Source organism: Triturus cristatus, chromosome 10, assembly GCF_964204655.1.
Source record: "Triturus cristatus chromosome 10, aTriCri1.1, whole genome shotgun sequence".
Classification (NCBI taxonomy): Eukaryota; Metazoa; Chordata; class Amphibia; order Caudata; family Salamandridae; genus Triturus; species Triturus cristatus.
Window position 1 is genome coordinate 1120536652 of NC_140593.1, and position 15463 is coordinate 1120552114.

At 44.5% G+C, this 15463-nt stretch overlaps 1 protein-coding gene across 1 annotated transcript in view; it reads right to left on the reverse strand.

The window, feature by feature from the left end:
- The window catches only part of CHTF18 (chromosome transmission fidelity factor 18), a 488876-nt gene that overhangs the window by 338309 nt on the left and 135104 nt on the right, over positions 1-15463 (reverse strand). Inside the window, exons 10-11 of the mRNA XM_085629346.1 lie at positions 3691-3814; positions 1854-2005 (exon numbers count right to left, since the gene is read on the reverse strand). Coding sequence (XP_085485472.1) covers positions 1854-2005; positions 3691-3814 — 276 coding nt within the window. The remainder of the gene's footprint in view (positions 1-1853; positions 2006-3690; positions 3815-15463) is intronic.

Sequence of the window (15463 nt, forward strand, 5' to 3'; positions counted from 1 at the left end):
ATTTTTTGGACCAACTGTAACAAAATATTAGTTGAGTGGAATGGAATCCCCACTCAAAGCATAAACACAATCCTTATCAGGGTGATGGATCGCGGGTCGGACACAGGGACCAGGGTAATTCTGCTGAACAGATTACCTTCTGGAGACCACGGGGAAGCTAGGAGCTTCAGGTGGAGGTTTGCGTTAGGGGAGCCGAGAGGAGGTCATTGTACACAGGAGGAGCAGGGTGGACATCACAAACGGTCACTGCTATAGCGTGAAGAGCCAGCTGTTGCTGGAGCTTCACGCTGGAAGGCTGTTGCTTCTGAAGCAGACTGCCACTGCTGTGGTGAAAAGCAGCAGTCGCTGGAAATTCGCATTGCAGATGGTCATTGTTCAACACAGAGTGTCAACTTCACCGCTGCGAGGATCCCCACATTTCTGCATTTTTACCTGTAGTTCAGGAGTACCCTCTGCTGCCAGCCAAGGGATCCAAGATCTGGGGTCACCTCTTGGGGATCAGGAATCCCTCCAGCAGTGACCAACAACATTGCTTAGAGAGGTCCAGGTTGCAATGTTTAGTTGGGCAGTTGCAGGGCGGTCTCTGGAAGCTTGTTGGGTCCCTGTAGCTCAGGCTCCGTGGCTGACGCAGGGGAGAAGGACCTACAACGGTGGGCGTCTTTCCTGCACCTCCCTTGAATAGTTGGACTGGTGTGCTAAGGACAAAGAATACTTCGACTTATTATTTTTTCTGTGCGACTTACCAGATGATTACTTCGAGCGCAATAACAATTGCCAGGAAAAGCTCAGCGAACGGGTCCGGGATCTTCCACGCAACAGAGACCTACCGCATTGCTTATTCGACTGGCGCCGGGTGATCAGAAGCTTCAAAGACTACTCATGAACCACATTTGGGTTCATGGCACAGAAGTCAGAGCAAGCCTTGGAGTCATGGCCTGCCTCCTGGAACGAGAGGTAAATCAAGGGTTTAAACCCCACAGGTGTTTAAGGGGACATCCCTAAACACACTGGGAGCGAGCAGCTCAAAAATGGTCCACAAAACGTCAAAAAAGTAATCCCAAAATTTGACTCAGATAGCTGTCTCCGGATCTGTGCTTTTGGCATAAAAAGAAAAGAACTTATGTCAGCACGCTGGGCAAGCGCCTATAAAGGCACAGTGCACGTCACATCTGGTGTGGACGACGCGGAGCCAATCCACGTCACCTACCAGCACAGAGGTACTGCTCGAAAATTTCCAAATTCAGTCTGACGCCTTAGGAATATTCTAAGGTAAGGAATCTGCGGCTAGAAGTCTCTATCAGATATCTGTTTCTTTGTCAGCTAGCAGGCCTTAGTGAAAAACTAAGGGAGGATGGCTGCCAATCAACTTTCAAAAGAATGGCTGCATTTTGCAGCAAACTCTAATTTTGGAAACAAATATGAATATAGAGGAAAGGTGTGGCAAAAGGAAAGAGGAAAATAAAACAAGGAAGTTGAAAGAATAGTTCCTATGGTACGTACAACATTAACAATGAAGATGACATTATCAAGGACGTGGGCAAACTTCACACTTCAATACAGGGGTACAGATAAACCCAACTTGTTTTTAGGTCACCGTTGTATTATCTCTTTCATCCAATAAACATATTGTGAAAAAGGCCCAATCCTATATTTGTAGAGACCATGGTATCACAGCAAACCTTTTAGGAAACTGAGACTTACAAACAAGTAGCCTGAGGCATGCAGATTCAATTTGATCAAGATCCCCAAATGTGTCATGTGCTGACATCGTAAAAAAACCTATCTCTACAAACTGCACAGTAATCTCCCATCCCCTCTCTTGCCGTGAAACAGGGAATATAAATAAAACTAACTGGTCATTGCAGATACAGATGATTGGTCTGAGCAAAAGCCCCCCATCTTTCTTCTTTTTCTTTCCGCCAGGCGCGGGAGCTGCGGCACCTCCTGCATCTGCTTCCTTGCTATCCTTCCGGTTTACCAAACTTAACAGCATGTTAATGGCAACCTAGGGACAGAGAAGCAAGAGAATAGATGAGCACAATGCAGAAAAATAATGATGCCTCGCACAGTCGTAAGATGTAGAGTCAAATCGGGTTTATTGTATTCCTTGGAGAAGGGGATCTAAGGCTCCATGGAGGTAATTAACAGGCTAAGAACAGAGCAACAGCCTTCCTAAAATGACAAACCAAGAACCAGTCTGAAAGCTACCTTCTGTGGAGCAGACCGTCTCATCACGAGTCGAAGGAAATTTGAGAACATTTCCACCACACTCAAGCAAACCTACTGTCTCACCTTTAGGAAAGCTGTTCATGCTTACAATGTTTAATGGATGGCTGAAAGCTAACCTTTTCTGTCAGTACTTGCACCACAACAATCCTTGCCCTGGGTAAGGAAGCGAGGTAGTGTAAACAAGCGCTTCCTCCTTCATTACCACCTTACAGTATCACCTCGTCTGTACCTGAAACCAGCCCGTATTGCACCTGGAATGCTACTTTTCCTGATCTACCCCAAATCCTCTAATTCCCCCACTTCCCCCTCACCTAACCAGCCAGTAAATATAAACTGATGCTTTGCCTGAACTACTGAATGTCCCGCCACGACAATGTAATTGTTTGTTTCCACTCTCAATACCAAGACCATCACATATGCAATGTCTTGACCTAGAACTCCAACCAGTAAAAAGTGGAACACTACCTTCTAGGCTTTGGGGCACTTTATAGATAAATACTGTCAATAAAATCAAATAAGTAAAAATACCTGGGGAAATCTAAGACAAGGAGCGAGGTTGCAAGAACCAGGGGCTCCACTCTTAGGGTGCAAGCCTGATTCATGGAGAGGAAGAGGTTCTGCGAAGCTGCTCATGGGAAGTGTCCAGCTAAATTCAGTATTCAGAATGTTGATTAAAGATGAGGTCAGGTGAAAACCACCTTTACTGTCTCCCCCAAAAGTTTCAGATGACAGAAGGCATTCTGTTACACAAGCTTTTCAGATGATGTTTCATGATTAAGTCTGGGTGCATTTTAAAACCTTCAAGAACAGCTTACAGGCTGAGATTTTGCTACTGAATATTTTTCCAAGTTTTATTATAGGCCCGTTTCATTCATAGATGTAGTTCTCTGTGTTTTTTCAGTACATTCCTCATTACTCTGGTTATGCAGATTTGTAGAGCGCACTATCACACGGGAGGGTATCCTAACGCTGAGCAGGTGTGAGTCTGGCCAAACTAGACTTTAGAGGGACTACTTGAAAAGCCGGGTTTTCCGCTTCTTGCAGAGTTCCAGAAGTGGGGAGGAGGCTCTTATGTGTAGCGGTAGGTCGTTCCACGCTTTAGGAATGGTGTAGGAGAAGGCTCGACTGCCGCATCTGGTTTTACGCATGCATGGAATGTGTGCAATTAGGAGTCTGGATGAACGAAGGTCTCTCTTCTAATTCTTCCAGGTAAACTGGCGAATAGTTGAGCTGCTCCTACCACTATAGCAACGCATTCTGTATAGTGTGCGGCTGCCCCTTTTTGCCAAGCTTGCAAAATGTAGAGATTCCAATGAGAAAAAAAAAACATATGTTGACTAGCAATCTCCAAATGATTGTGGATTAACCTGATGGCAAAGCATTTAGGAGAAAAACTAGGTAACCCTGTGAGCACAGTATGAAGATCAAGCTAAGCATTTGCAAACAATATTATTTACTCACAGCCTGAGCTCCGTCTATTTCATCGATGATCAGGCAGTTCGGTTTCTCGTTTACTCCCAGCACAGACTTCATTTGGGTGGCAGCTTCAATTCTGGTTTTGAACACATCTGGGCTACGATCATCACTAAAAAGGAAAATAACGCCTGTATAAATGTATTCATTGCTCATGTCAAATTAATATGGATTTGATATTGGATTTACAAGTTCCACCACGCACTCCACTTCTGTTCGATAAAAGTGCATTTTGTTTCTAGAAACAATTACAAATGTAGTACGAGTTGATGCTATTGTGACCAGCAGTAGTGTTTAAAGTCCTTTCATTGTTCATCCTTCAAAGATCTTCATTACACATTCAAAGCTCTATACCACAAATAAGTCAGCAGAAAAATGCTATTGTTACGTGCACCTCCATTACATGCTCACAGTTACACTGTCACTTTTACATTGCCACTTGTATTGTACTCCAACATTTGCATAATCAAATGGCATTTTTACATACACATTTTGCTTCTTGTTTTAAAACGACAAAAATAAGTGGTAGCGTAAACTAACTTACATTTACGTCCAAAGCAAAACGTTTTTTTTTTTTAATCCTCATCCACCTCAGACCGCATTTGACAGAAAGTAGAATGTCAATACCGTAACTCGATTTCCGGAGACGTAGGCACTTGTATTGGAGGGGCCCGGGAAACAGTGCCCGCCTACTGGTATAAGACAATCCCACAAAAAGTTGCATACCCCTTTCCTAGAAAAGTGGTGGTCTCACTCTCTTCTGATAGGGGATGACCGATGACTGTTGGTACAGGCCCATATAAGATGGAAACTTGATGGCCCAACGGAACCCGACCCAGTCTGAAAGTATCCAATGAGGCATAATCATAAGACCAAAGATGGTGTTTTTAAACTCAAAACATAGCCAACATAAGCCCCAAAAACGTTTTCCGTGCCCCGAAATACTAGTCACAAAATAACTAACGCTGAGACCAATTAAGCAAACCCTCCCATATCAGTTTCCTCTTGCTGTTCTGCAATCTACCCAGATCTATCCTAGAAATCTTATATAACGAGCATAACCATTCTGAGTGTGTCGGGGGTGTGACCTCTGCCCAGCTCCTACAAATCTCTCTCCTGGCTAACAAGATTGAATAAAAAAGAAACCCCCAACTTCACTAGTTATGCCAAAGATGATTAAGGCCAGAGAGATTTGGACCTATAATATCGGCTAGTTGCCACTACGCTCTCCCAGAAATCTGTTATCACTGGACACTGTTTAAACATATGTATATCTGTATCATTTACCCAATCACATTTCTTGCACCTAACTGGGGGGCCTTTTGCTATTTTTGAAAGTCTAGCAGCTGGAGATGAATAGGCCCTATGTGTAGTGAAGTAGTGGTTCCTCCTCAGCCAGGTGGGTTTTACAATAGAGAACAGTGTCTGAAAAGAAGGCTGCCACAACTCCTCCCAACACTCGTCTGGCATAGAGGCTCCCCACAATTCTTCTGCCAATTTAAACTCTCCATCAATAGTTTCCACTATGGACCAATAGTAAAAAGAAACCTCTATCCCCCCCAACAGGCCTTGAAACCAATTGATCCTCAAGAGTGTTTCCTGTGGCTATCGGATTTTTAAGATTCTGTGACCAGGGGCGTGGCCACGACGCCGACCAAGATGGCCGCCTGACGCGGGACCTCCGACGCACCGGAGCTTCTCCTCTGTCCCGGTTCTTCTCCGGAGAGCATTTCGCCAACACAGACATTGGATTGTCATGTCGGAATGCAGCGCGCTTCTGGTGAGCGCTTTTTGATGCATTTTTAGGGCCGGGGTGCCCCTTTTCTCGCCGCATTCGTTCTCTCCTCAGAGAGCGGCCGCCATTTTGTTTGTGGCGCGATGCTCGTTTTTCTGCTGGCCTGGCTGTATTTACTCCACATTGCCCTTTTTTTGGGATTCTACGCCTCCTGAATGCTGTTTCATCCTTTCTGCCACATGGATATCTTCTAGCCTGTGCTGCCCCACGTGGATGGAGTGAGGTAATTTCTGATAAATGACTTTCTTGCTATGTTCCTGCCTCCTTTTTGATTGCACTCATCACTGCCTCTGACGGGGGACGTCCATGACCTGGTTGGTCACTGACCCTGCGCTCTTCATTTTTGCTTAGTTTGGCACTGGCTTGTCTCTGCTTACTCTGGAACATTTCTTTATTCACTCCACAAGCTCTCCTATGGTTACTACTCCACCTCTATGCGACTGAATGCCTTCACTTTTTTGGTTTTACCTCACAGTCGTCCTCTTGTTTGCCGCTTGTCATTTCTGATTGGCTTCTATGGGCAAGCTACGTAATCCAAAGTTCGTCTTTACCCCTTCGGGGAACTCTCCTGTGGTAACCTCTTCACCTCATACAACGACGGACTCTCCTTCCAAGGTAGTACCAATGGCGGGAGTAACCCTCCCTCGCTCCTCCTCAACACAGCCTCCTCCAAACAAATCCTCACCTCCGTCAGCTTCATCTTCTAAGCGCCTCAAACAAGATGCGTCTTCGTCAGAGAAGCCATTATCCCCTATTTCCATGGAGATGCTTTTTGAGGAAATTCGTGCCCTTCGGCCTTTTGTTGAGGAGACCAATAGTAAGGTGCAGTTTCTTGAGGAGAAATGGTCATCTATAGACAACAGAGTTACAGTTGTGGAGCAACAGGTTTCGGACCTTCATTCTACTTCCCAGAGGGTTTCCTCCTTAGAAAAATCTGTTCTGGCGCTACAGCAACACACGGAGGAATTGGAAAACAGGAACAGGAGGAACAACCTCCGTATTTATGGTTTGCCGGAATCTTTAGAAGGGGACGACCCTGTGCTCTTTTTCTCCTCCTTTCTCCCGAAGCTTTTGGATATGCCATCCACCACCTCCCTCAATATTCAGAGAGCGCATAGACTTGGTCCTCGCTTATCCACGTCAACCAGGCCAAGGGGAGTCATTATCCTTTTTTTGAAGTTCACAGATCTTCTCTCTGTCCTTTCAGCGTCCAGAGCCAAGCGTCAGATCTCCTGGTTGGGTCAGAGAGTATATCTTTCCCAAGATGTTTCAAATGCTACTGCCTCTCGTCGGAACGAATTTTTGTCCCTGCGAGCTCCGTTGAGGTCCCTTGGTGCTAGATTTGGTTTATTTCACCCATGCACTTTCAAAGTTACGTTACAGAATCAGACTTGGACCTTCCAGGATCCTGCTGAACTCAAAAATTTCATTCATATCCGTTCTAATTCTGCTATGGAGACCTCCTCCTCTTCTTGTGGCTGATTGTTTAATTGTTTTACACTTTCAGATTACTTGAAATGTCTAACTTTTGCTTCCCTTACAGGTCATCCATTTCTGTCCCTGTCTCTGTTTCCGTTTATTAATTTTCTACGTATTAGATTATAAATATGTTTTTCTTACTCACATGTTTCTAACTTCAAATTCTCACCTGAATTTTCCGGATCTTGACCTCAATATCTCTCTCCATGAACTCTCGGCAGCCTTGTCAGCCCTTACTAAAGGGAAGACCCCTGGCCCTGACGGCTTTCCTGTGGAATTTTATTTACATTTCTCAGACATATTACTACCCAAACTTTTAACCCTCTTTCAATCATTTTCCTCATCTGGCAAGGCTGAAGGCACTTTTCAAGATGCTTCCATCTGTCTGATCCCCAAAGAAGGTCGCGACCACCAGTTTTGTAAAAATTACCGACCGATTTCGTTAGTCAATGTAGACTACAAAATCTTTGCCAAATTACTGGCAATGCGCCTAGACCCCCTTATGCCTCACCTCATTGGCAAAGAGCAATGCGGCTTCGTTAAGGGCAGGCTTACTTCGGACAACTCTCGCCTTCTTCTTAACGTCCTAAATAAAGCTCCCTCACTTTCAACCCCTCTTGCTGCTATCTCTGTTGACGCAGAGAAGGCCTTTGACAGGGTTGACTGGTCTTTTTTGTTCGCTTCATTGCGGTGGCATGGCTTTGGTCCCAAATTTATATCCCTTGTCTCTCTCCTATATTCTGCCCCCAAGGCCTCGGTACTTGTGAATGGACAACTCTCTCCATCTTTTAATCTTCAGAGGGGTGTTCGCCAAGGTTGTCCTCTTTCCCCACTTCTTTTTGTCTTATCTCTCGAACCCTTCTTATCCTCCATTCGCAATAACACTTCCATTTCTGGTTTCCCATATGGCTCTAATCAATTGAAACTTTCTGCCTATGCGGATGACATCTTACTATTTATCTCTGACCCTGAGTCCTCCGTCCCCCCCTTATTATCCGAGTTTCACTCCTTTTCTTTGGTCTCCGGTTATAAGATCAACTCGGACAAAACCGAAATTCTCCCTCTCACCTCATCCTGTCTTCCCCATCTTTTCTCTGCTACTGGTTTTGCCTGGAGTAGCTCCAAGATTAAGTACCTTGGCATTCTGTTTTCCAATTCCATCGCATCCTCGGTTAAATTGAATTTGTCGGCAGTTATTTCCAGGATTGATCAGTCGCTCTCAGCCTGGAATCCCCTCTTTCTCTCCTGGTGGGGTCGTTTGGATTCAATTAAAATGATGATCGCCCGTATTTTAATTTATACCTTCTCTATGCTACCGGGTCACATCCCTACATTTTACTTTAAAAAAATTGATTCTCTTCTTTCTCGTTTTCTCTGGAAAGGTAAGAAATCCAGAATTTCCATTGCCACCCTCCGTAAGCCTAAATCTAATGGTGGGGTTAACTTCCCTGATTTCCGTCTTTATCATAGATCCTTTTCTTTACGTCAAGCCTCGAGATGGATCTCATCAACTCTCTCTCCTTTCACGCCCCTCTGGCTTCTTATTGAGCAATCTTTACTATTACCCTTCTCCTTTGCTGAGGTGATGCGATTTTCTTCCAGGAATCCTTTTTCTCTTTGCCCCCTATTCAAACATACCTCTTCTCTTTTAAGTCCTTTGGTTCTTCCCTCCGAGGTCACACGTACATCCTTCTTAAATTCTCCTATTTGGTATAACTCTCTAATCCTTTTAAAAAATAGACCCATTTTTTGGAAAGCATGGAGGGTAAAGGGCGTAATGTGGGTCAACCAACTTTTTGATGGTGTATCTCCTTGCTCTTTTCCCCAGTTTCAACTTTTATTTCGGTGCCCTCGCTCCTTTTTGCGGAAATTCACAACCCTCATGGCAATTATCCTTGACCGTTTTTACTCTCTCCCTTCTTCATCATCATCGTCGCCTCCTCCTTCTCTTCTTAATATTCTTGCTACACTCCCTAAAGCATCTCTCATCTATAAATCTCTTGTATCTCCTAATCCCAATCGTGTCAAATCTAAAGTGGAGCTTTCTTGGGAAACGGATTTTTGTTGTACTTGGTCAACTACTCTTTGGGATAAGCTGTGGTCCAGATCTCTGAAAATCTCCCGCTCTGCTTCTCTTACTCAATCCTTATTTTATCTGTATCACAGGCTCTACCTTTCTCCTCTTTCTTTATCCCGCTTTTCTCCCTCCTCTGACTCTAAATGCTGGACTTGTTCTTCTTCTGATGCTGACCTTTTCCACATGTTTTTTCTGTGCCCTGTTGTCTCTACCTTTTGGGGGAAAGTGTGGTCATGCCTCTCTCGTATCTTCCCTCTTCCTTCTTCTTTTACACACTCATTTCTCTTTTTGGGTAGCCTTTCTGACTCCTTGAATCTCCCTGCTCATCTACACGGTCTCTTTGACCTGACGCTTGCGCTTGCCTTCCAACATATTTCTTCCAACTGGAAATCTCTAGCTTCTGTCTCCTTACAAGGCTGGTGGAATTCATTATGCCACTTTCACAGATTGGACGTCTCCTTTGCCTCCACTTGTAAACCTGCTCGTAATGTTGATTTTTTCTGGTTGCCTCTCACCACGTATTTGGACTGCTTGGCCCTAAAGAAACCTATATGTCTCAATGCAGAAAATTTTAAACCTCCTTGAACGTCTGGAACTCTCTCCTTTTGCTATTCAGTATAAGTTTTGTTTAATATTATTGCTTGTTTTATGATGGTAATTTCGCATCGCCGATTTTTTACGACTTTTACAATTTGAATATGTGTCGTAATTTTTAGATATTGTATGGTTTATATTATTATCTTTATATCTTCCTTTCCCTCTCCCCCTCTTTTCCTCCCTTATCCTATCCCTCCCATTGCCTCCCTCAATGTTAAAAATTCTCTTAAAATGCTTTGAGGTTTCTAATAGTGATATTAGCAGTGTTAAGTTTCTCAATGGTTTCTGTATTATTGCAATGTATGCTGATATCTCTCTTTTGTCATCAACTCTTTAAATAAAGCTTTCAAACATAAAAAAGATTCTGTGACCAACTCAGCAGCTGCACGTACTTAAACCTGGACATACCCTCCTCCAACATGTTATGAAAAAACTCCCAGGGTAGAAGGGACCCTTCAGAAGCCAGATCCTTCCATACTAGTAACCCTGCTGTTCTAAGTGGTATTGCTAATTTATCCTTCAGGCATTCTGGGACCCCCAGAGAGGAGCTAGGCTGGAGTAATAGTTAAGGCCAGTACGCTGCTTAATTCTGAACCATATACAGGCTGTGGCCAAAAGGACTTTCAACCTGATCTTCTTGAAGTACTTTTGGTCACCAAATTTAAAGAGGAAACCCTCAAGCGGCAGTCCCACCCCCTTCAGCATGGCCGAAAATATAATACCTCTTTCTGAATCATCTGGGGATTTTAACAGCATCCTAGAGTGCGATAATTGAAAGGCCCAGGCATGATACTGAAGGTCGGGGAGCGTAAGGCCGCCCTTCTCCCTTCTGCGCCTTAGCTTCTTCCACGCTATTCTTGTTGATTTATATGCCCAGGCAAATGCGTTACTAGCTTGTTGTAATTTGTTTATTGTCTGTTTTTCAAAGGAATGGTGTTAAAAAGGAAAGTGATTTTCGGTAGTATAATCATTTTAATCAAATTAATTCTACCAAAAATAGTCAGAGGGAGATGGGCCTAAGATTTCATGAGCTTCTGGCAATCCCTAGAAATATTTGCAATATTAGTCCCCGCTATCTTATCTACATTCTGTACAATCCTTACGCCCAAATATCTCATGTCACCCCTGGTCTGGTACCCGCTCCCCGGCAAATTCCATGTCATGATCTCGGTTTTCTCTGCGTTCACCTCGTTGCCAGAAATCCGACCGAAGTCTTGTGCCAACCTAATGACCTGGGGAAAAGATACCTCCAGCTCTGATGACAAGATCAAAACATCATCCGCATACAGGGCCACCTTCCTCTCCCACGCTCCAAACTAAAATGATGAAATGCTCGGTTCATCTCTCAGAGACTGAGCAAAAGGCTCAAAATACAAATCAAAAAGGAGCGAGGAGAGTGGGCAGCCCTGTCTGATTCCCCTAGTAATCTTAAAACGATTAGTCAGTTTCCCGTTAACTAGGAGTCTTGCAGTAGGGTCTTGATATACAAGTTGTATAGCACGGCAAAATTTCTCTCCCAAGTTAAACCTTTCCATCACTGCCGTTAGATATATCCAGTTTACCCTGTCGAACGCATTGGTGGCATCCAACGTCATTGCTGCCAAGGGTAAAGAGAAGGTTGAAGCCAGGTCAATTGCACCTATAAAATCATGAGTTAGGTCAGATAAGTTTCTGCCCCTTACAAAACCCTTTTGGTCTGGAGGTAACATGCTGTCTGCTACTGCTCCAAACCTATCTGCCAGAATCCTTTTGAATACTTTATAGTCTGTATTCAGGAGGGAAATAGGCCTATAGGACCCACAACTTGCCGGATTCTTTCCTGCCTTCAGAATTAATGAAATGGTAGCTTGACCCCATGAAACAGGGGGTCTAGTACCCTCAGATAGTATATTATTGAAGAGCATCGTCATAATGGGTATTATTGCCTCTCCCAGAGATCTGTACAATTCCGCTGGAAGCCCGTCGGGCCCAGCTGCCTTACTCCCCTTGCAGACGGCAATGGCCTTCCTAACCCTCCTGCTGGGATGTGTCCTACTCCAAATGTTCTCGCGGGGAGGAGTTTAAGGAGGCTAACATGCATTTCACTAACCATTCCTTCGCATACGTTTTATCTACCTCATTATCTTCCTTGTATAACGCCTGAAAGAAGACAAAAAACGCCTCTCCAATGTCTTCATCAGTTGATACTGAAGAGGAGTTATCCTCACTATCAATCCATTTTATCAAGTTCCGTGTCCTGTCCGACTTAACCTTCCAAGACCAGAAGTTTGCTGGCTCCCTCTCTGTATTCAAATGGGCCATCTTACTGGCTTCCCATCTTTTTGTAATCCTGAGCTGAATGGCAGTCTCCAGCTGGTCTTTCAGGGTTTGTAATTCTGACATATGTTCCTGTCGCTTCTCAATATCAATCTCCCTATTCAAACTAACCTCTACTGCCTTCATAGCAGACTCCGTTTGTGTCACCTCTTCTCTATATTGCCTATTCTTATGGCATACCCTACTTGTGACTATACCTCTCAAGAATGCCTTCCAGGCGTCCCATACCATTGAAATCTCAGCAGAGCCGATATTCAACTTAAAAAAACATTCTGTTTCTTGAGACAGGTGTTTAACCTCAGAATCGTCTAAAAGTAATGCACGGTCAAACGTCCATTTCTGTAAATGTTCCCCCCCGCCAAACATAGGTCCATCCAAACAGCTGCATGATCAGACAGGTGAGGTGTCAAGTAACCTATATTGTGACTAGCCAGAATATAATCTATCTTTGATTTATGGCCATACTTGTTGTTATAAAAGGATGCACCTAGCTGGACGCCTGACCTTTTCCTCCATATGCCGCAGAAACCCGTCGTTGTCATCATGGTTTGAAGATATGTCCGTGATTTGGACTGTATATTCGCTCTACTATTAGGGAATTTATCTAACAAGGGGTCTAAAACTATATTGAAGTCACCCGCCATAATCATGGGTTCTGGGAATTCCAACAAATTTGAGAAGATGGTTTTCAGTGAAGAGGGATCGTCCTGGTTGGGACCGTAATAGCCTATTACTGTAAGAAGGGAACCTTGAATAGATAGTTTTACAATAACCCACCTGCCCCCGGGTCAGTCATTGATTCTAAAACACGAGCATTGACTTGCTTTTTGACCAGGATGGCTACCCCTCTGATGTTGGCACTCTGATTAGTGCCAATTAGATGTTCCACCCATTTTAATTTACTAAAGATCTCAACCAATTCCCCTCTTAAAAGGTGCGTTTCTTGCAATATAATAATCTGTGCGGGAGAATCCCTGAGATACTGCAAACGTTTTACCCTCCTGGTCTTCACTCGTAGGCCATTAATATTCCAAGATAAAAACTGAATAACTGGCATGACGGTCTGAAGAACAGAGGCTGAGGTCTGAACAACAGAGGCTTAAATGCACCAAAGTGACAGGTCCAGACCAAGGGTGACCAATACAAATAAATGCGTCTAAAAGGCGAATGAGAGATTTTTTTTTCCCCGAATGCTCCCCACCATGTGCCCCCCCTCCAACCAACCCCCTAACCACCCCTTCCTTACCCCACCCATGGAGAAACCTACCCCCATTTATCTGGACCAATAGTCCCGCTTCTGCCTACCGAGGCAGCCCGCCCTGTCCCCTCCTTACTTATATATTAGGCTAAAGGCTGAGTGCAATTCCAAAAAATAATCTTAGGTTTTACTAAATTGTGATTAGTATGAGATTGTGTTATGGATGTTCTTTTATAACTAAATATCATAAATAACCTATGTTGAGTCTAGCCCTAAAAAAGCCAAGGAAAGGAATGGCGAGAAGGATAGGGAAGGGGAAGCCTATCTAAATATTCATGACTAAGCTATGACTAATCTACTGTGTGACTGTAGCTTTGTTAAGACTTCCAAGCAGCTCATCTGCCTCCTGCACTGTTCTAATATTATACATCTTGTTATAATACATAACTTTCAAATGTGCAGGAAATTTTAACTGTGCAACCGCACCGAGCCTTTTAAAATCCTCAATTTTCCTGCCCAGTTCCCATTGTCTGTCCAAGGTTATTCGGGCCAGGCTGAACGAATCTCATAGGCAAAGTCTCTAGGTTTCAAGGACTTTTGTTTTAAAGCACAAGTGAGAATCTTTTCTTTCAAGGAAAAAGTTAGGAAATGTATAAGAATTTTTCTCGGCTTCGGCCGGTTGGGATGTTTTCAAAAAGGGTCCCTGTGGATCCTCTGAAATGTCATTCTTCAGCTCTTCCACCGATTCTTCAATCTGGACAGATTCCTTTATAAGGGTAGCAATGAAGGACTTAATATCTTCTCCTTCGCTCCCTTCTGGAAAGTTCAGGAGATGCAAGTTGTTCCTCCGTGAGTTATTACAAGCACCTCCAGCCTGTCGCGTAGTATTATCTCCTCTTTCTTAAGCATGGCAATATCTGTTTTAGCCACCACCAACTCCTACTTAATTTCTCCAACAGAGTTTTCCAAAACTTCTGTCTTGGAATTTAAAAGATCAAATTTCTTGTCTAGCTTTTCACAAAAGAGTCGAATCTCCCCCTGATTGGCTTCAGATACGGAGAAACCCCTCTTTATGTCCACTGACAAGGAGGAGAAAAGAGCTTCCAAGGAAGCCACCGAGGGCCCTCCAATTTCCCGCTCTTCAACGGTTTTTCGTCTGTCTACGGTTTCATTTTCAGACATGGTCATGCTCATGGATAAACAAGCTGGAGTAGCCAATTGTGGAGGACTCTTATCCGAGGCCGCATTTAGTGCTATCGGGACTGTTGCAACCACCATTTCGCAGGGAGTCTGCCCCCCTACAGAGGTTTTTCCTGCCAAGTCCATCTTTTCCAAGCCTGGAGAGGGTTCCAACTGTCCTTTTTGGCTCATTCTCAAAGTTTCCCCTTGCTCAACGATGTCTAAGACTAATGGTTGGGCTTTAAGGTAGGACCGCAGGGACGGAGTAATCTTAAACCTTGTGTCTGTGAGATGGCTGTTAATCCTCCCCGTTTTAATACTCCTACCTTTTACCTCCCCGTGTTGAAAAATGGAAAAATTACCAACTCTCCTTAGTTCAGGGGGTGTATTCAAACATATATTTTCCTCTCCCTCGCCTTCATCTACCTGTAATGCACTAACACTTGAGCCTCCACTACTAACCTGAAGACTTCTATCAACCTTAGAGTTATTCTTAGCAATTTTCCTTGGCTCGGGCTTAGTCTTAGTTTTTGTGGCCCCCTGTGCCCCACCACCCTGTCTCCTACCCTTCTTATCTTTGACCTTAATGGGCGTGCTGATTTCGATCTCCTACTCCTCCTGAACCTCCCGTACCGGAGTAAGTGGTTTTCGGGTGCAATGACTGTGCAGCAGTAAGCACTAATTTACCTCCCTCTGTAGTCAGTATTGCAGTGCCTAATGCAGTACCTCGAGCAATATTCAGCAGCAACCCCAACCCTCCACCCTGCCCCCCCTGCACCTGGTCTTTTGATGGTGAATTTTGTAGCACCTGTAGCTAGAGTTTGTCAGCTTCCACCTCAACCTCCTCTTCGTATGGCAGGGACGTGTTGACCTGGCCACGTGGAAAAAGTTGTCCTGTGCTGCCTCTACCTCTGCCTGTATCCGCCCGAAGGAGCCCGCGGCCCGCTGCTCTGCGGCCCCTCCTCAGCTCCAGGGCGGCAGCAAACCAACGATCCCCAGACGTGCTGCCACACATCCGGAGGTGGGAGCAGCTCCCACAACAATATCTGCTCGGAGGACCGTGATGGAAAAATGAGTTGGGCTGTGAGGTGGGGAGGGGGGGAGAGCTCCCAAGCGCACC